The sequence below is a fragment of the Apus apus genome, chromosome 3 (assembly GCF_020740795.1).
Source record: "Apus apus isolate bApuApu2 chromosome 3, bApuApu2.pri.cur, whole genome shotgun sequence".
Classification (NCBI taxonomy): domain Eukaryota; kingdom Metazoa; phylum Chordata; class Aves; order Apodiformes; family Apodidae; genus Apus; species Apus apus.
In genome coordinates this window covers 82,351,380-82,376,498 of record NC_067284.1, presented here as the reverse complement: position 1 = coordinate 82,376,498, position 25,119 = coordinate 82,351,380, and the positions used below count along the sequence as shown (strand labels likewise).

At 35.8% G+C, this 25,119-nt stretch overlaps 1 protein-coding gene across 8 annotated transcripts in view; it reads right to left on the bottom strand.

The window, feature by feature from the left end:
• The window catches only part of CEP170 (centrosomal protein 170), a 92,253-nt gene that overhangs the window by 48,786 nt on the left and 18,348 nt on the right, over positions 1-25,119 (bottom strand). For all 8 annotated transcript variants that reach the window (XM_051613528.1, XM_051613530.1, XM_051613533.1 and 5 more), the window contains exons 2-8: positions 23,699-23,844; positions 17,168-17,257; positions 10,821-10,899; positions 10,226-10,284; positions 9,950-10,112; positions 7,700-7,834; positions 448-924 (exon numbers count right to left, since the gene is read on the bottom strand). In XM_051613528.1, the coding sequence (XP_051469488.1) occupies positions 448-924; positions 7,700-7,834; positions 9,950-10,112; positions 10,226-10,284; positions 10,821-10,899; positions 17,168-17,257; positions 23,699-23,803 (1,108 nt within the window). In that variant the 5' untranslated portion in view covers positions 23,804-23,844. The remainder of the gene's footprint in view (positions 1-447; positions 925-7,699; positions 7,835-9,949; positions 10,113-10,225; positions 10,285-10,820; positions 10,900-17,167; positions 17,258-23,698; positions 23,845-25,119) is intronic.

The window sequence follows — 25,119 nt, the reverse complement described above, 5'->3', positions numbered from 1 at the left end:
TCCTTGCCATAAATTATTTTGTTAGAGCACGAGTATTCACAGAATATATGCTATTGGAAGAGCTGCTAAAAGCGTATTTTCAACTTCAGAGCTTTGATTCTAAAAAGCAATTCACCTTTCCAAGTATTGCATGAGAAAAAGTGAAATATATAAAATTTAACTAAGATTTTATTTTTTTCCTTTTCGCTTTCAAACACCTCATGTTTTCAGTTGTAACAGAGTATCTCCAATTAGGATACTTGTTGTAAGCTGATTTAGGATTTGGTTTTCTGTTCTCTTTTTAAGACTTAGTAGTATAATAAAATTTGCCAGCACAGATCCTTGTATGCATGTGGAGCATCTGTGATTTCAACTGAATTCCACAATTGCACAGGGATCCATTCACTGGATGCTGGTGAGGATGCTGTTGTTTTCAGAAATAAGCATGGCTGGAATGATTCATTTTACCTTTCAGTCTCTTCAAGTACACTGGAACGTCACTCTTAATACTTTTGGAATCTTCCTCTGTTGGCTCCCATATCATTCTAGGAGGATTGTTCTGTGCTAGCCAATCCGCTACTTTGCTCTCTGCAGCCATCATCACTGTTTGGAGTCCAGGCAGGTCCTGACCGCTGGAGGAAGAAGGCTTTTTTGACTTGTGACGCTGTTCCGATGTGAATTTTGTAACGTGATCTTTGATTGTGACTTTTCCTGGAGTGTTGTCATCAAATTCAATGGTAAAGGAAGCATGCCCTGCACCTGCTGCGTGGGAGCTTTGGGTGTCTTTTGTTGGAATTGCATGAATAGTGCTCTCTGGTACCTGTGACGTTTGCTGGAACTCTTTTGTAGGGATTTCAAAATAACTTGGCTCCCTACAGAAAGGATAGAGTTCTTCACTTGCAGCTGCAGATTGCTCCTCAGCTTGCTTGGCATCTGTGCTGCATCCTAGTAAGAAAAATAAAAGATAGATTTCATAATACTAAGGATCTTCACTTGCTTCATGAAGCTCCCCAACTCCTACAAAGATGACTTAAGTAATTTCTGGAATAAACAGTAAGATTGTGGGGAAGATTGAGGCAACATAGTTCTGGAGGAACAATTCTGTAATTAGATACTAAAAGTATTTCTGAAAAGACAGGATGAACTTTGGCTGTAAGGAGTGTAAAGTGGCAAAAAGCTCACTTAGAATTTGTTAAAGGAAATGTGCATTCTAAGTTTTTAAGATGATGTAAAGGTCAGATGAGTTATTAGCACATGGAATACAGGAACATCACATTATAGAAACAGTCGAGATTATTACTATTGCAATTTAAATATATCGGAAAAACATCAGATCAAGGTGCCCCCAAATAAAGTGCTAGTGATCTGACTCTCTCCTGCTGCAAGTGTATAGCTGTATAATTTTGTTTGGTAGCATTCTCTGGAAAAACTATTCACACATCAATGCAAGATAAACATTGACTCTGGCTTGAAAAGTTTAACACTAATAAGCATTGGAAAGTGTTTTTTAATTAAAACACTTCATGTTTCTACAAAAGACATAACCAAGAAATTGAGCTAAATCCTACTGTCATCTGCTCTTATTTTACTTGTTTCCGTAAGTTGTAGATGAAAAGAAATAGTAACAATAGCTGGAAGCATGCAGAACATTACTAAACCATGCTCTAACTGGGTAAAGAGAGCAGGATGTGGTAAAGGCATGGGATATTAATTGAAAGTCCCACTGACTTGAAAGCCTGACTGAAGGTTAAAGCTTCTTGTGGTTGCAGCAAAGCTACCAAAGTGCCTTTAAGAAAAGAAACTTCTGGTTCGGTTTCACGAACAAGTAAGCTAGCCAAAATAATGGATGTATAGATATGCTATAAGCAACAGATGCAAGAGAGGTTAGCAACAGTGGCAAGTTACATTCCAGCAAAAGAATTCCGAACAGTTCCTATGTGATTTCTCATGAACCACAGTAAGAAGTTTTAGAAATTATTTTAGGCTGCCAAGTAAAGGAATAAGAATGCAATTAATAAATTTCTGATGCTAAAAACAGCCACTCTGTATCAGCTGAGACAGTTAACATTTGTATGAAATTATGCAATAAAGTAGCACTAGGAACATTTATATTGGAGTCAGGAGTTTAGGGCGTAAGGATGCAGGGCAGCATAATGTACCTATGCTGTCCTTCACCAACATGCTTCTTGTGAAGATTTAGGAAAAGGTTAAAAATTAAAAGTAAAAAGGATGGTAATTAGATACAGAAAAATAGAACTAAGGGAGAATGTAACAGCTGGAAATGTTAAAAAAAGCATGATGTGATAGAGCAATAACAAAAATAGTACACATTCTTTATTACTGCCATGCTCAAATACCAACAGGATAAAATAACTCTGACGCAGGTAACACTTCTGTTTTAATTTATAAAGTAGCGGCTTCAAACACAAAAGGTGTTAAGAATTCAGACAGTTTTTATATTGTGCTCTTGCTTTCCAAGAATACCCTAGCTAAGGCTTTTCATTGCACTATCAGCTCCCTCAACTCCATGGTGCAGTTTTCAGGTCCTTCAACAGCAACTCACTGCTCCCCTCCCTGGGATGCCTTTTCAGACTCCTTCCTAAAAACATTTATGTTAGCAGACAAACAGTATAGAATCAATCTATTTTACTCATGCAAAAATCATTAACAAAGCTTCCATGCTTAGATAGAAAATGTGAGAAATAATCTAAACTGATACTTTGCAGATACTAGATTTTAGGTAAACTACTATCACTCTCCATTTGTTTCATCCAGCTAACACGCTGGAATGGATCAAGCTCTAGTAGGATCAAATCTACAGCTAGGATCCTCGCAGTATGTAACACTCATTGAGCAGAAGACTAATCCAACAGTAATCCATTATATATATATCATTATTTTTTCCCTATCGTTCTATTTAAAGCTTCAAGCCTACAATTTCATGCAATTCCTGTAACTGTTAATGAAGCAAGATACTGACTTCAGTGCACCTTCAAAAGATAACTGGATAAGCCAGAATATTAGGGGTTGGAAGGGACCTCCGAATATAGTATGTTCTGAGAAATGTTTCTAGTTTTGGGCCAGATAAGGGCAATGTACTGGCCACAAAATAAACAATATTTTTCAGATCACCATATTTTGAAAATTGTAAGGTTGTAGGCAAACTGTATCAGATGTATGGTAGGCTTAGGATGAGGGGATTTGTAAAACTGGCTTGTCAGAATTGATGGACAACTTCATAAAAAAATCTTCCCTGTGATATTTTCCTGCTCCAAATTTAACATTTGAAATCAAATGTTTATACTGTAATGATAGGGGCAGTATTTGTTTCTAGTATTTTTTATTAAACAGATGCTATAATATTCTTTGAATATGAATTATGAAAGAGTTTAATCAAAAGGAATGAGAAACTAAACTATGCTAGAAAAATTCTTAGAAATTATATAATGAAAAAATCTAGTTAATATTCATTGCATAAAAATCCTATTTTTGACCTGAAGTACTTAATTTTTAGAAGACTTAAATGTATCAGAATTGATTAGAATAAGGACTTGAAAACTATGGGGAAACAAAAAATAAATACAGATCCTGATCTGAACCAACCTTCAGAATTTTTCATCCAAATTCTAAATTTAAGTCCTTACAGCTTTCTAAATATTACTGAGTGATATATAAAATAGCCTTACCTTTGTAATCCTACTATAAAAAGCCATCTGCCAAGATGAATAAAATTACATATCAGACTACACACAGATAGCTTTAAGAGAAAACCCTCAAGCAAATACTGAAGACAGTGGTCATCACTGCTCTATAATTTTTAAGCAGAACAAGCATAGTATCTGTACAGCAAAAAAACAAAAGGCATTGAAATTGAGAAGCCATGTGGAATTGAAACCATAATTTGGGGAAACAAGGGGAGGGATGGGTTGTGAACTGTGATCTTTTCAAGAACTGAAGAGATTTTTGAACTGGCAAGAGTGAAGGGAAAGGGGCAGAAAAAGAACCAGGTTATCTGTAAAGAAAAGAACTCTTATCCTACAAAGGTCTAGAGCTACAAGAGACAACCGTGCAACAGATTCTACAAGGCAAGCAAAAAAGCAGTAACTAACTACTACAACAGTGTAATGAGACTGTTAATGAAATAATGAGTCTAGGATAGGCTAAGAAGGAAACTACATAATATTTGGGAAATTAGGCTTAACCAAATGGAGATTCAGTGAAGCTAGAATAATCTCAGAAATTATAATTAGAAAAGCAAGCCTTACGCAGCACTTGCACATATTGCAGTCCAAAACTCAGCAAAATTCTAGAATAAACTTCTAGGAACTTTAACATTAATACTAGTGAGTAAACATATATGTTATCTCCTACACATACTGATTACATTGGAATTCCTAAAATAATAATCAGCATGCTTAACCTTAAAATTACACTGTTTCTGAAGTGTAAGAAACATTTAATCTGATATTTTGTTACACAGGGCTGGAATTAAAAAATAGTTCATGACAAATTTAAAAAATATTACTTCAGATACTTAAAGCCTGTTTAAAAAATTACTTCTATCCTATATTAGATTTCTGGCAAAGGCTTTAATGATGTACAATTCTAAAACTACTACTGAAACCAGCAGAGAATGCAGTTTTTGCTTTTCCAAGAAGTGGGAGTTTAACACGTGGCAATAATCAAAATTACACACCTGGTAAACTTGACATTATCATGTAAGTCTAACAGCTACACCATAGATAAAGCCAAACTATAGGTGTGTATGCAATTTTTCAGTTTAATATGGACTAGATCATCTACGGATCATTAGAGCAACGTGCATGTCTGAAGAAAACCAGAAAGGGTTTTTCCTTTTTAAAGTTTTCCTGGCTACTCTGCTCTGCTTGCAAAAAATTTCCATCAGTGACTTCCCATTGTCATAGAATGACAGTAACATTGAAATAATCTTATTAACTTGAGACTGTAATGTCTAATTGTCTACAGTTGGCTTAGCAGAAACAAATCTCCAGTTTCAATCTCCTCATTAAACTTTGCCCCATCCGTTATAATATAGGCCTTCTTTTCTATTCAGTGAATAATCATGTACCAAATCATTAAAGCATGAAGCAGATGATTCTAAGATTAATTTGTTAAAATACCAGGCTTTATTGATTTGAGTTACTGAACAGAATGTTTAAGAACTTATATACGTGAGTTTACCTGTAATGTGCTTACTTTTAGGCAGTTTATATTAAGAAGCATGTTTCAAATCCGTGTTTTAAATACTTAATACAATTTAGTCCATGAAACAAAACAAATAGCTGCATCAGTCTTGAACATTTTTTATTGAAGTTCATTTTTATATAAAAAACATCCAAACATGACAGACTTCAGGAGTTTCCAATTTCCTTTTATTAAACTGTTTATTCATATTGATTTCCAAACATTATATTCATCTTTGCTATAAACCTAAGCGCCTGAAGAAATACATAATAATCTGTGGAAAATTAATGTTTTCATGGAATGTAACTGTAGGCCAGAGGGGCCCAAAAAGCCTATGTTTTCATAATTGTATGAAAAAATACACAATATTTTTTTGCACACTTCTATGCTGACATAGTTAGTGTTCTAAGATTGAGGAAATGTGTCCAGAGAGGCAAATGTCAACTCTTATCTGGTGTGTCTTCTCAGGCTCTCTGCCAAGACTACTGAAAAACATCTACAACAGTCAAAAGCCAGACTAGCAAAATATACAACTAATGTCTACTCAGAGATTAAGTGATCAAGATAAATAAATCACTTGTATATACAAGGGATTTTAGTTTCACATCCTCCCAAATTAAATTGTTTTGCAAAAATGTCAGGGTTGTTGTTTTTTTTTCCAGCAGAGCCTTCCTACAGCATTTCACATAAGGTTTTGTTCAGTATGTGCTTATTCAAACTGAACATCATTCTTGCAGTTTTATTAGTCTTTTGGTTTGAGGAAATAAAAGATGTTCAACACTCTTCTTAGATTAATTCTAATCAGAGGACATAAATTCATGACTAAACATCGACAACATCAACAAAAAGGATTTCAAATATACTGCACATTTAAAAACCAGAAATGTATTTGCCAAGAAGGCTCTGTGCTCAAATTTTATTTTTAAATATATATGGAAAATAAACAAAATCAGTGAAGCACTGTAGAAAATATTAGCTCATATTCTCTATCCACCATTTACCTGAAGGTGACTTCAATAAGACAAAGAATGTCAAAAATATCCTCATTACTGAAGTTCTGTCTCGAACAAACTTATTTTTGTCTACCTCTGAAACAGATTGCGCCTCCTTGATTAGTTTGAGAGGAAGTTTTTCTTTGAGCTCAGGAACAGAGACAGATGCACTGATCACCTTCTGAAAAATCTCTTGGTAAAATAAATACAAAAGCATGTAAACCATTTGATGCAACATTGCTTCTGAAAAGGCAATTTTAATTTATGAAAAAATAACAAACAGGTATGCTCCTAAATAGAAGTTGGAATCTTGTTTCATACTTTGTTAATGGCATGGCATAAAAACCACAGGCTTCAGGATATTATTTTTAATAATCCCATATTTAACGAGGGTAAATATCACACACTTTTTTTAAAAAAAACAATGTAGACAGAGACATGAGAGTATATTGACAAAGTCGTATTTTTGTTATATTAGCTTATATCTAAGCAATAAAACCACAAATACTAGAGACTTCACCATCCCTGTTTTGTCATGCAGAAAGCAAGGAGAATCTTGCAGCTACTAAGTCTACCAGTAGGATGATACTAAGGCAAAGAACTAATTATTTTTCTTTTTAACATGACATACACACTTTTCTTTGAGAAAAATGGATATGGGACAACATCTAACAGTCATCATCTCTCATCATTATTGCCATTAGGAACAACATTTGGATTCCTCCAAAACAACCACTATTGAAGGGAGAGAGTATTACTCTCCTCTCTCGGCTGAATTACTCTAAAAAATAGCCAACTTAAAACTGCTGGGCCTGAAATGCATGTCTAAACAGCTAAACAAATGCAGTTGAACTTCGTCCTAATACAAGTGATTTTTAAGGTTATTCTCTTTATTAGAATAGCAGTCAGTTTATATATATGCCAGATGGTAGATTTAGAGGCCTAATTATAGACATGGAGATTTAAATTTTGGCAATACATACTGTGCATAGAAAAACTAACTTAAAAAAAATAGTCTGCATTATGGGGAAATAAATATTACCAGTTTAACTTTAGCCTCTGCAAATCTGTACTGCAAGAACTATGGAGTGCAGCAGCATTGCTGAATTACAAGAGAGAATGTTAGCATAGATCACCTTATATAGCTAGAAGTCAAACACAAAGATAATATAGTATCATTTATTTTCAGAAATTATTTTGATAAAATATCCCTATGTAATCTCCAACTCTGAGCATATAGAAGGACATATGCGGATTAAATTGGTAAGACACACTGGTTCAGGTAGTATTATTCAGTATGTTTACAGACAACAAATACTAGAAAATTGATATGTTATATGTGAAACCGGTCTCTGGAAATGCAGTTTCTCACAGAATAAATATTTTTAAAGTAACTTAATTTTAATAAGCTTTTATCTCTTCAAACTGTCTATGAAACTTCCAAACATTATTACCTGTTCAGTTCCCTAGTTAAGAATATATGCATTTTACAAACCCCAGAAAAATAATACAAAAGGACTTACCCGAAGCCCCCGTCTCATGCATTTTTTCTTCATGCTTGCTATCTGACTTGCAACCACTTTTTTCATCAGCTTCATCATCACCCCACCAGGCTGGCTGTCCATACAGAGGTGTCCCACGAGGCATGGCAGAAAGATCTATAAAATCAGCCCAAAGCAGAAAAAAAATCACTTTTCTGTTTAGTTGTGAGATCTAGGTTAAAATAACATGAAGAGAGAGTAATTTGCTTGAATCATTTCTCCTGGAAGCTGAAGTGGTTGCAAGCATTTGCTGATATACAAAACAAACTTGGAGGCTGGATAACTGATCTGGGTTCTAAATATAAAAGCTTACTAATGACCTAATCAAAACTTCTGGCGCAAACGTTTGTGCAAAGGCAGCTGACACTTCTTATTGTTGCCCTGATATATCTGTAAACATTATTTTCTGCTTTCAGTTTCAAGTCATCAGCATAGCAGTACATTCCTAAAAGCTGCCCACTGTCATTTCTGTGAGAAGATTCTCATTTTTACTCACATTGACCTTTCAAGGAAATCTGAACTCATTGCATGAAAAACTGATCAAATTTTGCAATGTTGCCAAGGTTCCAAATTGCTGACAGCTCCTACAGAGTGCTGAAAGTTACCTTGTGTAAAACATTACTGAGCACAACTATTTTAAATTTATTTTTTTTCACTAAAAGGCAAAAGTTAAATTACAGTACAAATAAAAATACTATTCCTTACAAAGGATGTATACACATGATTAAACAAGAAAAAACACACTGATAAAAAAAAAGATTTCTACATCTATTATAAATTGACTGGATTAGTTTTGACCTGATCTCTTGGAAGAATATTTCATGCTACTGAGATTTAGCTATTCCAGTACCACACAGATGTTCTGAAAATACTTTAAACAGTCTTTATCTAAAATAGCAAGATTTGTTCAAAACCAGCTTTGTAGTCTGTTACTGTGTCTATCATGCATTTCAACATTTTTATTCAATGTTTTACTCACTGTCATTCCAAAAATTATACATAATTTCATAGCCATGCCAAAAGTTTCAATATGATTTGAAGATACTAAGCACATCTTTTTTAAATAGCATTACACTTTAGTCAATACTCAATTAAAAACCTGATAGCTGATGCTTGTGCACTGAATTAGCAATAGTAAACAGCTATGCATAAATACAGCAACAGTGACAGAATCATTCCCCAAAAAGATTCTTAGAGTTGCACTCAAATATAAAACCCTATCATTAACTTTGACTGTTATGTTTGGAAGACTAAAGAGAAAGATGGAAGATGAGGATAAAAAGCCCCCACTGTGCCCCTTTATGAAAATCTAAGAGGACCCAAATGCTGAAAAGCCATACTGAATAGGAACACTGAAGTACTGGAAAGGCTTTATGTACCCTTAATAGGATGCTAGATCAGCCAAACAGACTTAACTAGTTATTCCACAGAATTCTTTATGTGGGGAAGTGAACTCTGAAGGTTCACTTCCAGAAGAATGGATAAAACCTAAACAAAACTGTACAGCTTTGCCTAAGAAGCCAGACATAACCAGTTTCATATTAAGGAAGCAGTAATATCCGATTCCTCTCTCATTCTTGTAGTTATCTCCTATAGTAACAGGGAACACAGCAAGTTATTATAAGATGAACAATAAACTTTAGCAAGCCTCACACTGAAGGAGACACACACAGCAGAGCCACCACGACACATTATATAAACATGAAAGGTGATGTAAAAACAAGACCAAAGCTACAGTTTCCACAATTTTTTAAACCACAACACTGTGGTTCTAACCTGATATATTCAACAATGGATGCTATCATCTATAAAATGAACCCCTCACCCATTTAAAAATTAATTTAAAAAAATTATTAAAAAACCAAAACAAAAGCACACTTGAAAATGGTGGTGGTAAAAAGTATAAGCTGTTCCTGAAAAATAGTTTCAGTTAAACTACCAAAAAAAGCACACTTTCCTGCCATAAATGCTGAAAGTTCATGATTTTGGGAAAGAGAAAGGCAAAAATTGGATAAATGCTTGTTAAACGTCCCTTTATGAGTTTTCTTAACATGTGGCCACTACAGTAAAAAAGGCAGAAATTCAATGACAAAAGTTATTAAGCACACTTACAGTATTTTCAGAATTTCACATGTGAGTTTTTGCTATCTATATAATTTCACACACATCCTAACAAAGCAAATAAAGATCTTTTCCAAGTTTGTGTGCTTCTGCAGCAAAGGTGAACCTTACCCATTGACTTCTCTTCAGATTTCAGTGCTTCTGTAGTTTTATGGAGCAGTTCAGCTGCGGAGTCTGTTACCTTGGACTCTGAGCTTTTGGAGCTGGTTTGCTTTGACCCTTCTGCCTCTGAAGATTTTTGGGATAATTGGAGCTGGCTTGTGAATTTTTCATGCTACATGACAATAAATAGAGAAAAAAATATCCTCAAAGAGTGAAAAAAAACCCAAACCTGTTACCAGTTACTACACAATGACAGAAGAACATCTAGGAACTGCACATTGTTACCTTAAGTGCTTCTTCAGGGACTCTCATCTCTCCCCTGACAACAGTAAAAAGATTAGTATGTAGGAAATGCTAAGGAAAATACTGGAAATATTTCTCAATTCACAAAAATATTTTACAGAAAAGAGACAGTTCTGCAGAGTATTCTGCCACTGGAATGGTGACACTTGTTTTACAAATATGTCACCCTTTGGACTAGCATGTACAATCACATTAAGCAAAATATTTAAATATTTGTAAATAGGACATTGAGTAGATACATTAATGTTGTATTATTACAGTATTATTTTGTTCAGTAGTTTGCTGTAATCTTCTCTACTTGTATGTAATCTCATGACACAAATATTCATTTATTTGCCTCCAAGAAAAGCCATGTTTCTTAGCAACACAGAAGTTATACATTAGGCTTTAAATACTAATTGGAATTTGAGGTTTCTTGCAGCGAAAAACAATTAAATGTACTTTCTCAATAATTCTGACCAAGATACAATATTCTAAATCCTGCAATTTTCTCTAGTATAGAAACAGTATAAGAACCCTTCATTTAACACAACCATACTTTTAATAAGAAAAGTGTGTATTTTCATGACAAGGATATCATATCCAAATCTCAATTTATCTTCTAACTTCAGAGTGATGTATGTCTGTTCTGGAATCCTCACATCATTCACAAACGTCTACAGAATTAAATGAGGACAGAAAGAGATACCGTTAAATTCCAAAATAAAAAAATGATAAATAACCATTAGGGTTTTTTTTGTTTGTTTAACTACTTTTATAACAAAGTTTTCAGCACCACAAATTTTCTGCTGGTGATTGACTGGGGAATTAAACCATAAGCTCAGATTGCCACCTACTTCACAAATATTTCAAAATAAAAAGTCAAACAACACTCACTAACCAGGCTGCTGACATCACACTGGACTTGAGAAGTTTCTTACAAGCTTAATCTTAGCAGCATTTATTGAATTGTTGATAAATGTTCCCTCTAATTGGCACCTCCACTCATTATTTTTCTGGTTTTCTTTTCTGACCTCAATTAGTTGTCAGAATTGATTTATCATCAAGTTTGTACAGCATTTAACATTGGATATGAAAGTTCTGAGATAGCTTATAATTTCTAAATATTGTCAAAGGACTTGAAGAAAAAATGGACCAAGTTAGTACATTCAAGTAACTCCAAATAGCAGTAATGAAGAATTCAATATATTGCAACTCTTGAAAGAGTAAGTATAACAACATTTTTAAGCTGAAATAACATTACTATACCAGCTAGCAGCAAAGCAGAGCCAACTCCATAGGCTTGACAATATATTTTGAAAACTCAGTTACGGTGCAGTAAGTAACTCTCTCTCCTCATAACCACTGTTGAAAACGTTGGAGAAATCATATAAGCTTTCAGTGATTCACAGAACGACTTACATACCTTAAAGCTTGCTAAATTTCACCAGCCGTATCAGTTGGCTGTTAGAGGCAGTACAGGTTGCCAATCAATCACTTATTTCAAGGTCTGATTTGGAAAAATATGCTAGTATTAATTTCAAGAGAACACCTGAGATAAATACAGGGACTAATTACAGATGTAACAAGAGGAAGAGTAATACATGTTCAAGTAAAAATGGATCTGAGAAATGTAATTTGGAAGAGCTGGAAAACAATTTCATCACTGTTGGAAAAAAAATTATTAACATAAAAAGGTCTTGAAGTTAAATTACTCAAGCCCTGAAGAAAATTCAAGAAAGTCACTGACATAAAATTCTAAAACAGACTTAAGAACCAGGAACTGATATGCATCTTCAAAGCGTGGTTTACAGTGTTAGCAAGGTAGGCTGTCAGCATCAGCTGCTGACATCAAACTGCCCAGAAGTTACTAATATCAGCAAGACTCAGAGTTGCATGTGGTGATTTCAGGTAACAGAAAGCAAGGACGTTAACATGATAAAGCAGGAGTGAGGGTCAGGAAGTGAGAGTGTTTTTCTCCCAACTTGTCCTTTTACCATTGGAGGGGATGCTTAAACTTTTAGATAGAGTCTTCTCCCAGAGCCTGCCACCTTCCAGTGACAGGTCTAAAACTGACCCTGCTGCTCACCCCACATAATAACACTGCTCTTAGAACTTGCCAATTACGGCTGAATTTCTAACTGTGAAAGTGAATTCTTATCTGAATTTGTAACCTTCAGGGAAAACTATGTTGTGTTGGCATCTTCTGAAATCACTCAGTGATACAGAAATATAAAAGGGTGAAGACATGCTTGGTCTAGCAGAATAAGAGTATTAAGCTCTTAATTACTAAACCTAAACATCAGGTTACAAAGAAAAAGGGAAACAGTAGATGTAACTCTGCATAATATTTAAGACATTTTCAGAGTTACAGATCCTTAAAGATTCTTCCTAGAATGTGAGCTGACAAAATAGTCTGCACAGCATCTTGCCTTAATCTATTTGTCAAAGCTCAATTAAAATCAGCATTAGGAAGTTACAGTTTACACTCTAAAGTTCATCTCCCCTACATTCTCCCATGGCTTTCTTGAAATATTCTTCTCCTTTTACGTAATAAGAATGTAACACATGGACTTATAAGAAAGCAGCATCCTCCGTGTACAGTCTTTTGTTCCTTGTTGTTTCTTACTTCATGTTATTTTGAAATTCAAAATGAAGCCTTCATTTAGGGCAAATTCAAGGCAAATAAAAAATTTATGGATTAGCTGGTATGAGACTGATGTATCATTGTATTAATTATTTATCAGCTGCATATTTTTCAGCCTTAAAATCTTTACGGCTTCTCGCTAATTTTTCAAATACCCGAGGTGCCTTTCTGAACTAAATGTATTATTTGCTTGTGCCAGTTTTGGGGACTTTGCATATCAGAACTCACAGGATCATCCTACTTCAAACTTAAGAATTTTACAACATATACATGTTTCTCAGGAATGCAGCAGCTGAAATGTGCAATTTTTAAGCACTTTGAAGTTATGGGCGCACACACACACAAGATAAATTTGAATAAGACAAGAATCTGAACCTTTGAACGCTTGTGTTGCTCAACTAGTATTAGATGAAGTCTGGAAATGCAGAAGCAATGTCCTTCCCAAGATAGTAAAGGGTTGGTTCCTTTGGTTGGCTTTTTTTTTCTAAATGAAAATAATGTTAATTTCATTATTTTAAAATGTGCTTACCTGCTTAATTGAAAATATCTTCCCTAAGAAATAAGGCACAGCTATGTACTGGTTTGTAAGCATGAAACTTGAAGTGTTTTTTAATACATACTTATTTCACTTTAACACTGTGAGCATCCAGAGCAAAAAAACATGTGAAGAATATCCTCAAGGCAGCTTGAATTTTAGTGTATCATCGAAATTCAGGCCACCTTTCAGATACATATGTATATATGTATATATGCATTCTATCTCCCAGATCAGTGTTCTGAAATTCATTTGCATGCAGTATACTCAACCCAGAGAACTCTGAAAAAAATGTGTGCAGTCTGAGACATCCTCATGACTGAACTAATGGCATACAACAACCAAACCTCAGTTGTTCTGCCACTGGAATTTTAAAATCTCACACCCAGGCTTATGGATGCATGACTAAGCTATCTTAAAAAAGCTGGTTACTGCATAAATAAGGAATTCTTTTCCCCCTTAAAATCACTCTAAACACATTTATATATTCATGTTTTCAAAAGCTTTCTTTTTCAAATAGGGAGAGTCAATGTTGTTTAAGCCTTCACAAAGTTTACTGAGCATTTTGTAATTCAGTCCTAAAACACAGTGTTAAAGCACTTGGCTATCCTACATATAACTCTGAGAAGGACATTAATCAACAGGGCAGTGATGTTTGGTAATTATTATGGCATGTTTTTGAGATCACAAGGTGAAAGGAAAAAATATAGTTGAATTCTGTTGATGCTGGTTAAACAGTATCTTCGCAACTGTACACATTTTCTTCAGAAAAGAAATTCCGTAATCTTTTTTGTATGAAATAAAAGATAAGCAGGAATGACCAAGTGAAGTCATGACGGATTATTAGAAATACAACTTTGTATCATGTAAATCTGACTAAAATTAACTTTAGCTTTATTTTTCAAAGCTGTATGTACTAAGCCTAGAATGAAGACCGATGTAACCTTGTCACTGAACTGAGTGTGGATCAACCATTCAAATAAGAATATTCAGCCATTAGGGCATCAGGTGCAATTACAGTTCATCTCATGCAAAGTATTTGGGACTCACAAAACCCAAAAGCCCTATGTAATGGTAGTTCTCACTCCTTAAACTCTAAATATCTTGAGTTGTTAAAGTGCATTGCACCAGGAATGGAGCAGTACCATACAATGAAAAAAGTATACATCTGCTCTCCAAAGTAATGGGGAGACCCAAAATAAATATAAGGATGGGTAGAAGCTGAAGTGCTTAATGAGTGATTTGGCTGTTAGGAGGGTGGTATTCTCAGTGGAAATAGTAGCTAAAGAATTACTGCCTAGTTAGTAGTTCACCACACGGTACAGAGACATTGCATATATTGTTATGGTGTTACAAAATTATGTTTCCTCTTTTGACCTGAAACCAGGTAGGTAAGGGTATGTAAGAAAAGCACAGTTGGGAAGATATAGTAAGGGAAGTACTCTAAAGACAAAGAGCAAAGATGAAACTCCTACAACTTAATACTCCCTGTCCCAAAACTGTGGGAAGAAAGAGTTCCTTTGATGTCTGCGGGTTAACAGCTCTACAGCAACTGACAACTCAAACCTGCAAATGAATCAGCTCAAGCGAAGCAGAAAGCTCTTTATCAGAGGCAATGAAAGGAGTCAAATGAGGGTCTTTTGACATATCTTTTTACTAAATTCAAGTTCTTTATCAGAGGCAATGAAAATCTGCAGGCATGTTTATGACTACAGAAGTACCATAGCATTAGGGAATAAAATCAAATGGCTCAGCAAAAATTTACTATGTGCTGAATTAATTTTTGATCACTGCCTTGAAATAGTGCATTTAGTGACTTTCAATATACAGTGCTGTATTAAATATTTAAGGAGCAAAGTTCTTATATGTTTACAGCTATTCAAAGGATATAACCCTTCAGGTTACACTGGCTGCATAAGGAGTAGAGACTCTAAGTCTTTGAAAGGCCAAATTAGCTACCTTAAAAAAAGAATGAAAAAACAAACAGAGACAGACAAACAGGAACTTTATTTTGAAATGCACTTCAAGATCAAACACCAAAACCTAAATCAATGCTAACAGGCAGTAACTTGGGATTTCTTCATCTTCTCCTTTTTTAAACATTTGGCAAAGCTATTCACTACTAGTACTTTCTAAATATTAAAATAAGCAATCACAGAAGAACTCATTATTTCATTCTGTAAATTATTAGTGACTGAAGTTCTGAGGCCTGGACAACAGACCTTGAGCCAAAGTTGACCTCCAGATGAATCTCACAACCTAGCAGTGTGTGTGTGTGTGTGTGTGTGCGTGTATATATTTCTTAAAAAATGAAAATCTATAAAGATTTTGTGTCATGCTTGCTGTGTAACAGTAATCAGCAGACAGATCTTTATTTAGAGGCATGCTGCAAGGCTGTGAAACCAGACGTCTGGCCTTTTTGAGAAAGGTATGGTTAAAGCCAAAAAGACAGAGATACCATCTACAGGCCCCCCTCCTTGGGTTCCTCCCTAGGCCCTGGGCAGACTTTGAGCATAATTCAACAGGGAGGGTGATACCAGATGTTCCCATATTTGAGGTTTTCAAAATGGTTTATTCAACTGTATACAAGCTGGACTCTCTTGCAGCAACTTTGGAGACCTCCCCTATGAATGGACGCACTGTGCAGGACTTCCCAAATGCCAGGAGAGGTTCTCCAAACCCTCACTGCAACCAGGGCTCCCCAGCAACTGTGGATCTGGATGATGATAATGGATTATTAGGGCAATTGGTTATGTATCTTTCTTAATCACCATAGCTAATTTTATGCAGCAATGATTAGGTGCATTACCCTGCTTATTCTCTTAACTGCCTAAAACTAGAGTATAATAAGCTTAACTTTTTGACTAATTGGATTGCCTTTTTGTATTATTTTGAAATATACAGTAAACTAAGTCTATACCTTCTGTTGGTATCTGTGTCCTTTTTGTTGACCCTGTCGATTAGCAAAACATTTAAAAATACATAAAACAGCATTCATTACTAGTGTGTATAAGCAACTCATAAAGGGCTACAAAAATATGGGAAAGTTACTAAGTTTTTAATAATTTATTATAACATTTAAAACATTTATAAAAAGGTGAAGCTTATCTAGAATATTGTATACACAATTCCTAGAAAAGCCTTGAAGAGTAAAATGTCACATGAAACTTTTATTTTACTTATAACTAAATGATTTTTCTATAGTAGTTTGTAATTACTTGCCACACATTATTCATAGACATTTTGACAGAAAGAATACTGAAAAACTAAATGCAAATATGGAATGAGTTAAATAGGTTTACACACAACATGGTTATTTCATACTTAGGTTTTTTCATGTATGAAGTACAGTTTAACATTATTTCCTGTATGAAAAAAAGGAATAAAAAGGAATAGCATACGAAGTAAAAATAATTTTCTTAAACAGAAATCTTAGAGATTGAAATACCATTTTTAACATTATAATCAAGATTATATTTTTGTCTTATAGTTCTGAAATACAGAAGATTAACATATCACTTGTATACATTTTTTCCTACTGCTAAGGTTCTCTTAGTAAGGGAATTAAAACAGCCCTTCAAATAACATGCAGTGGAAAACCCCCATGAAAAATGTTTTCTTATCAAATGTTTCCTCATTTCCAATCCTGCATCAAAAAGATACTAATGTACACTTGTTAAGTTACACTCACCTTTCTCAAAAAAAACCCAAAATAAACATACAAAAGACAATGGGGAGATACCCATTGCAGACATTAACTTACCCCATTCAAGCTGCCCAGATCCTTCACCAAGTGTTCATCTGTAGTAGCATCATAGTTAAGTACAGCATGTTGCTTGTCCACACTTCGTGACTAAAATATATGAAAAAATTATATTAAGATGGTATTAAAAAATCAGATCAAGATAGCATAATGGCTGTTTCTTAAAGTAGTGTGTTTGTTTCCTTTCTACATAGTACATTTATCCAAATTATATTAAAAAAAAATTAGTCCCACTTATGAAAAATCTCAAATCTCTAACCATACTCAACTCCAGCCCTGGCTGCGCACCGCAAAATCCTAAAATTAATTAAAAATAATTATTTTCTTAATGCTTCCCCAAATGGAATTTTAAGTCAAATGCAGCCATATCTTATCCAAAGATTATTTATTTCAGCTCACCATAGTATCACTGATGTTTAATCTATCAGACTCAACTTCACCTTTATTTCTCTTGCTCCTTAACTACATGCATCTTTCAAAGTACGAATACGATTCTGGGGTATTGCTATTCTCTCTGAAACAATTTTCTGCCATGCATCAATAAATCTTCCATTATCTTGTCTGAGAAACTTATCATAATTGTATAAGCACTGAAATTATCTCTTCTTGACCTCCGTTTCCTAAACAAATCACCTTTAGCTTCTTCACTAAATGCCTGAGAAGTTCCTGAATTACTATTCCCATCAGTTCTGATGCCTTCCAACTCTATCCTTCTTTAAGCACTTCAGCATTTATTTATTGAATTCTTTATTTCACATCCAAATGCCAATCCGTAGTTCAGGAACAATACTTATTACCATTTCTTCTGAGAACACCACATACCTAACAGCTAAGCCCCTCTTTCAGCACTTGCCCATGGCCAAGTGTTCGCAGCCTGAGGTGCTGACTTGAGGCAATGGAGAGGTGGGGCTGGATGTATGCTTCCTTCAAGCACACATGCAGTCAGCACCTTGGAAGAGAAGAGTTCCCAAATGAATGAGTCCACAGCTCATCTCTCCCTGCGGTGCAGACTTGACCTCAGTCTGTTTGCTGGTAATTCTGCTACTGCAATGTCCTGACATGATTGCATAGTAGTAAATTCCTTCCAACAGCATTCTTTACAGTTTCAGGTTTGCATCTTCTGTCCTTGCTGCTCAACTCATTGCTCAGGACTATAAAGCACTGAGAATGGTAAATTTCTGCCTGAGGCTTCTGTACTTCTTTCTGTACCAGCACCTGCAGTCTGCCAATTCATAGAATCATAGAATCCTAGGGGTTGGAAGGGACCTCGAAAGATCACCTAGTCCAACCCCCCTGCCAGAGCAGGGTCACCTAGAGCCCATCACACAGGAATGCATCCAGGCGGGTTTTGAATGTGTCCAGTGAAGAAGACGCCACAACCTCTCTGGGAAGCCTGTTCCAGTGCTCTGTCACTCTCACAGTAAAAAAATTTTTTCTGATATTCACCTTAAACCTCCTATGCTCCAATTTGTATCCATTACTCCTTGTCCTATCACTGGTCATCACTGAAAAAAGCTTAACTCCATCTTCTTGACACTCACCCTTTACGTATTTGTAAACATTGATGAGGTCACCCCTCAGTCTCCTTTTCTCCAAACTAAAGAGACCCAGCTCTCTCAGCCTTTCCTCGTAAGGGAGATGTTCCACTCCCTTCATCATCTTTGTGGCTCTGCGCTGGACTCTTTCCAGCAGTTCCCTGTTCTTCCTGAACTGAGGGGCCCAGAAGCGGCCTCACCAATCCAGGATAGACGGGGAGGAGAACTTCTCTTGACCTATTAACCACACCCTTTCCAATGCACCCCAGGATGCCATTGGCCTTCTTAGCCACAAGGGCACATTGCTGGCTCATGGTCATCCTCCTGTCTACCAAGACCCCCATGTCCCTCTCTCCTACACTGTTCTCCAGCAGGTCAGCCCCCAACCTGTACTGGTACATGGCATTTTTCTTCCCCAAATGCAAAACTCTACACTTGCCCTTGTTGAACTTCATCAGGTTTTTCCCCGCCCAAGTCTCCAGCCTGTCTAGGTCTCTCTGAATGGCAGCACAGCCTTCTGGTGTGTCAGCCACTCCTCCCAGCTTGGTGTCATCAGCAAACTTGCTGAGGGTACATTCTGTACCCTCATCCAGGTCGTTGATGAAGATGTTGAACAACACCGGTCCCAGTACCGACCCCTGAAGGACACCACTAGTCACAGACCTCCAACTAGATTCTGCCCCATTGACTACAACTCTCTGACTTCTTCCTTTCAACCAGTTCTTGATCCACCTCACTGCCTGATCATCAGACCCATACTTGATCAACTTATCTACAAGGATGCTGTGGGAGACGGTGTCAAATGCTTTACTGAAATCAAGATAGACCACATCCACCGCTCTACCATCATCTATCCACCTAGTAATTTCCTCATAGAAGGCTATGAGGTTAGTCAAACATGACTTACCCTTGGTAAAACCATGTTGACTGCTCTTGATGACCCCCATGTCCTTGATATGCCTAGAGATAGTGCCAAGGACAAGTTGTTCCATCACCTTTCCAGGGATGGAGGTGAGGCTGACCGGTCTATAGTTACCCAGGTCCTCCTTCTTGCCCTTCTTGTAGACTGGAGTGACATTTGCTATCCTCCAGTCCTCAGGCATCTCTCCTGTTACCCATGACTTAACAAAGATGATGGAGAGTGGACTAGCAATGACCTTCGCCAGCTCCCTCAGCAAAATTCTAGGAGTCTCAGGTGCATTAGCCAGTTCAAAGTAACAGAACATGCAATCATGACTCCTAAGGAAATGCTTTCTGTTTTCAGAATCCCACACTTATAATCTCATTCCTTCTAATTTTGTGAGATTTGCTAATATTATTTTCCTTCCTTTTCAATGTACTTCCTTATTCTTCCTTTCCATGCCACTGCTTGACAGCTTTGCTTTCTCCTCAGGGAACCTAAATCAGTCCTCTTCTACTTACACTTACTATGCTATTTTTAGACTACACATTTGAGCCAATTTGCTCTGCAGTGTTAAGGGGTATAGAGGGGGAAAATGATATAAAGGAGGAGGGTAGAATTAAGGAAGAGACAGGCAAACAACAAGGTCCATTCCAGTAAAAGCTTCACTAGTATACTACATCACTTGAGTGTTGTTAATGGCAAAGATATACCAGTACAGTTCATTTTCTACTAATTTAGTAACCTTCCTTCAAGTGAAAACAAGCTCTCAGTAAAATCAAATTAACTGATGTGGGTGATCTGATGAGCCTATAAAGTCAACCAGAGATCACAATTTTCTACACTCAAGTGATGCAGCAACACAAGCACAATCCTATCTTTGCTTAAGTTATGGGAAACTTTTCTTAACTTCTTTGAATTATATTACTCAAATACATATTGCATTAGCAATCAATTATTTTATTGCCTTTATGTGCTACTGCCTATTAAAAGAAGTTAAAATAGAAAGGGCATAAAAAGATCCTTCAAGCTTCATGATATTTTGTCTTACCTTCTGAAATGGTAAGAATGATTACTCATGTCTATGGCTTTTAGAGAAACACTTGAAATTCTGCAGAACATTAAGGTTCTCAAGCTCAGACTACTTGGATATAACTGGATATATTTTTATTCATTGCAGACAATCTTTACAGGTGCAAAGATTGTGCAAGTCTTTCCAATGCTATTTTTCCTTCTGATTTGTTATTGCAGCCTTCCATTCACATATAAGTGCTATCAAAATTACCTTTTATGACTGTGGTGCCCTGGCTGGCAGCTAAGCACTGCATAGCTGCTCACTCACTGCTCCCTGCCCCAGTGAGATGGGGAGGAGAACCGGAAGAGCAAAAGCAAGAAAACTCACGAGTTGAGTTAAAGATAGTTTAAGCAGGGAAGGAAAGAGGAAGAAGAAAGAAGAAATAAAACTAATCAAGGGATGCAAAGGCAATCACTCATCACCTCCCACAAGCAGATCAGTGCCCAGGCAGTCTTTGAGCAGTGGTTAACCTTCCCCAAAGTCCCCTCCTTCAGTTTTCATTGCTGAGCATGACATTATACGGCAGGGAATGTCCTGTTGGTCAGTCTGGGTCAGGTGTCCTGTTTGTGTTCCCTCTCAACTTCTTGTGCATCCCCCAACATGTTCATGTGCATGTAAAATTTTCAGTGATAAAGAGAGAATGCCTTGAAACTGCACACACTGTTCAGCAACAGCTAAAATACTGGTGTATTATCAGCAGTGCTTTGGTCACAAATTCAAAACACAGTCTCATAAGGGCTTCTATAATGAACATCAACTCCATCAAACTCAGACACAGCACAAAGATTTATATATAATGGCAGAAATCATAAAAATCACAGAATGACTGTGCTGAAAGCTGTATGAATATGAATCCATCTTCAATAAAAATAAAATTGTAACTAGCGTTATCTTAGACAAAGACTCTTCAATCTAATCCAGACTACTAAAACAATGTTCAGGATACAGAAAATATGAGTATTTGTCTTCAGAGATAACTTGGTATTATTAATATTGTGAATAATGTAGAATTTTTCTCCTTGGAGATTATTTCCCCATCAAGATTCAAAAAACTTTCTAAACATACTGGTGAAAGAAGGGGAAAATGTGGTCTTTATCATCAAGCAGGGTGATACTTTGGAGCAGCTAGCTCGCTACATACAAAGACTACACACTGTGTTTGAGCATATTTACAAAATAACCCAGGTAAGTAAATCTGTATTCCCAGATACAAACAAAATCTCTGTTAGAAGAACAGTTGTTAGGTACGTATCTGAAGTCTAATTCTATCAAGCATGCAACCAAGTTGAAATGCTTTTAAAAAGGCTTTTATAACATGTTTTATGTCAAATGACTATGAATAAAAGCATTAAATTCTGCTTTCTTTATCATGCATTGTCCACATGCTTTGCAGTAAGAGAACAACCAAGTTATCAATAGTAAAAAGGAAGGTCCTACACAAAGAGCTACACATACAGAACAAGAACACATTATTAGCTTCTCTTTTGGCCAGTTCCTCCTCCTTCAGTAGTATGTGGTGTTAACAGCCATGCTGGCATGTAGACTTAACACAACAGCAGGCTGAAGAGAATATTCTTGAAAATCATCAGGCCCCTTGATTCTTCTTACTACTTCTGAAGTCAATAAACAACAAAAAACTCTATACTTCTGGAATCTGTTCTACAATATTAATTAAAGACAGTTACTTCTGAAGGTGACGATGCCTGAAGTTTTGTAACACAAAATGATTAATGCTTGAGTCGTCCTCTTCACTCTAAGAACTGATCAAACACAGGCAGGACATGGCATAGGAAAGAGAAGGAAGAAAAGGCTCCTTTATTGAGCCTTTATTGTCACAACACATTAAAACAAGTTCGTGGTAAAAGAAAAGCATTTTTTTATTATAAACTTCTGGTATGTGGGTGGGGTTTTTTGGTTGCTTTGCATGTTTTGTCTTTTTCTTTTTTTGCTGTTTGCTTGTGGTTTTGTTTTGTTTTTAATACTTCCCTCATAAATCAGTACGACATCATGCTGCCTATTTTTAAAGGGATATTACAAGTATTTTCAACTACTTTCTAACAGGACAAAGTATTTCTATCAACCATTAAACCTCTGGATGCCTTCTGAGATTGAATGCCAAATGCAGTCCATACTCAAGATGCAACATTTGAGTAATATACATAAAAATAGGTTTCTAAGCACTTCATTTCCAAGTGATTCCAATCTGGCCATAAATGACTGCATACACAAAAAATCAAAACGAAAATATGGTATTGAATGGTACAAAGGGTTGAGAATATTAATTTTTAAATTCATCCTCTTAGGAGTTCTACAGTATCCAAAGAGAAGAAAACAAGAAGAAACTCCCAAAATATTACCATTAACCACTCAAAAACATATACACTAAAAAGAAACAGCTCAGGGATCTATAGCTTAGACATTGCAAAGTGCATGCGATATGTAAAATGGCTACATAACAATACAGTTACACATCTCTACAAGTTCTGCATAGTGATCCTGAAAGTTGAGGAAGTTACTGAAGTATCAAAGTGCTTTGGCTAAGACTTGCATTTTTACAGTTCCCCTGAAACCATTACTGAGATTGAGTCATTCAACTTCCTTAGAGACAGAGAAATATTCTTCTCTACTAATTTCATTTGCCTTTGTACAACAAGATCAGGACATGGGGATAGAGTTACATCAAATCATGTGATAAAAAATAGATTACAAATTGTAGAAAAGAAAAAAAGGTATTTTCAAAAGCATCCAATACACCCAGCAGTATCATATTGCAAATTTATTTCATCGTCTATTCTTGCATTCTCTATCTGATTTATATGAAGAAAAGGTGATCCTCTGTATATCAACTGTAACTGTATGATTGATGGCAATATATTTAAACTAACTTTTTCTATAAATACAAGATTAATAAAACAATCACTCTTCCAACACCTGGGAAACTTAATTTACAAAAGGAATATAAAACTGGGGCATTAAGTGCACGATTTGAGCAGCTGCCCATGGAAGGCTGATGCAATTACCTGTAACATCAGCTCACAGTCATCTCTTCCAACAAAAATCATTTCTCGTGGCAGCCTATGACGGGTGCCTCCACTGCTCACCAAAAACCAGGATGTTAAGCTCATTTTCTGCTTAGCTGATAAATCCTTGGCAAAGCTACGTCATCCTGCAGCAAGAAAGAGAGACAGAGAAATGCATTTTAGTTATTTTTAGCTACATTTCCTGCTCAACAAACACCATGAGCAGAATACAAAAAGCCTCTGAAAAGAAGGCACTCTCAATAGCATGCGCTGAATCCAGCAATCACAGGAAGTGATAGGCTCCAGATTTACATACTCTGGGGCTTCATGCAAGAAGGCAACTTTAATCGGAAATAAACTTCTTCAAAATGAACAAGTGGCTAGTTAATGCCAAAGTCATATAGCAAGATGTCAGAAAGCTTTTAACATTTGACCACTTATTATCAAGATAATTGCTACATTAATGCTTCACAATCACAACCAATAAACAATGTGGCAAATGTTCTCAAAATACAGCAAGAAACTTGCATACGTGTCATGACATTTTTCTGTGAAAAAGAACGATCTTATTTGGTTTTAAGCTCAGGTTCTTTGTACAGCACCAAATGAAATCTTAAATGAATTTTTGCTTCTTAGTTCAAGTTAGATCTTTTCAATTAAACTTTTACCTTGGAAATTTAACAGTGTACATTTAGAACTGTAAACAAACCAGAGCAAAATGAACCATTTCCAAGTTATTGTTAAGTAATAAAACCAAAAGCAGTGTTCCTACAAAACTTTACCTTAATTTTCCAATGAACAAAATGACATACTAACACAGAAAAAAACCCCAAAGCTATTTAAAATACAAGAAGAAAACAAAACTTGAAAATTGAATAAATCTTTCATGGAAAATTCTGTACATAATATCGCCTACTTGACACTGGACAAAAATATGATTAAAGCACTCTCCAGAGTAATTAAGTGGTTGATACTTGGAAAAGCCTTTAAGGAGTATTCCAAACCTCTAAGAAAAAGCAAGCCAAAACAGTAATTCCATTCATTTGTTACCTCTCTGTATTCACTAAAAGAGAAGCTAAAGAAAATAAAAAGCATTCCACTCAGTACCAAATAGTTGGCATTTCTCTTATGCAAGGTTAGCAAATGTACTGTATGTAGACATAAGCCTGTAGCAGACTTGAGCATAATCTACATAAGAAGGATGCAGTGACATTCTCAAAACCAAGACTAACATGTAAGCACTGAGTAAGATAACAATGCCAACGCTGACCCGTTAGGCAAACTACAAACAAGTAAAGACACCATAAATTACAAAAACTTATGAAGAGGACTGAGTTAGGTCAAAACTGCATCTGAAAATGACAAAACAGACATTTACAGCACAGTAACTCGAAAACATACCATGGTTGGTGGTAAAATGA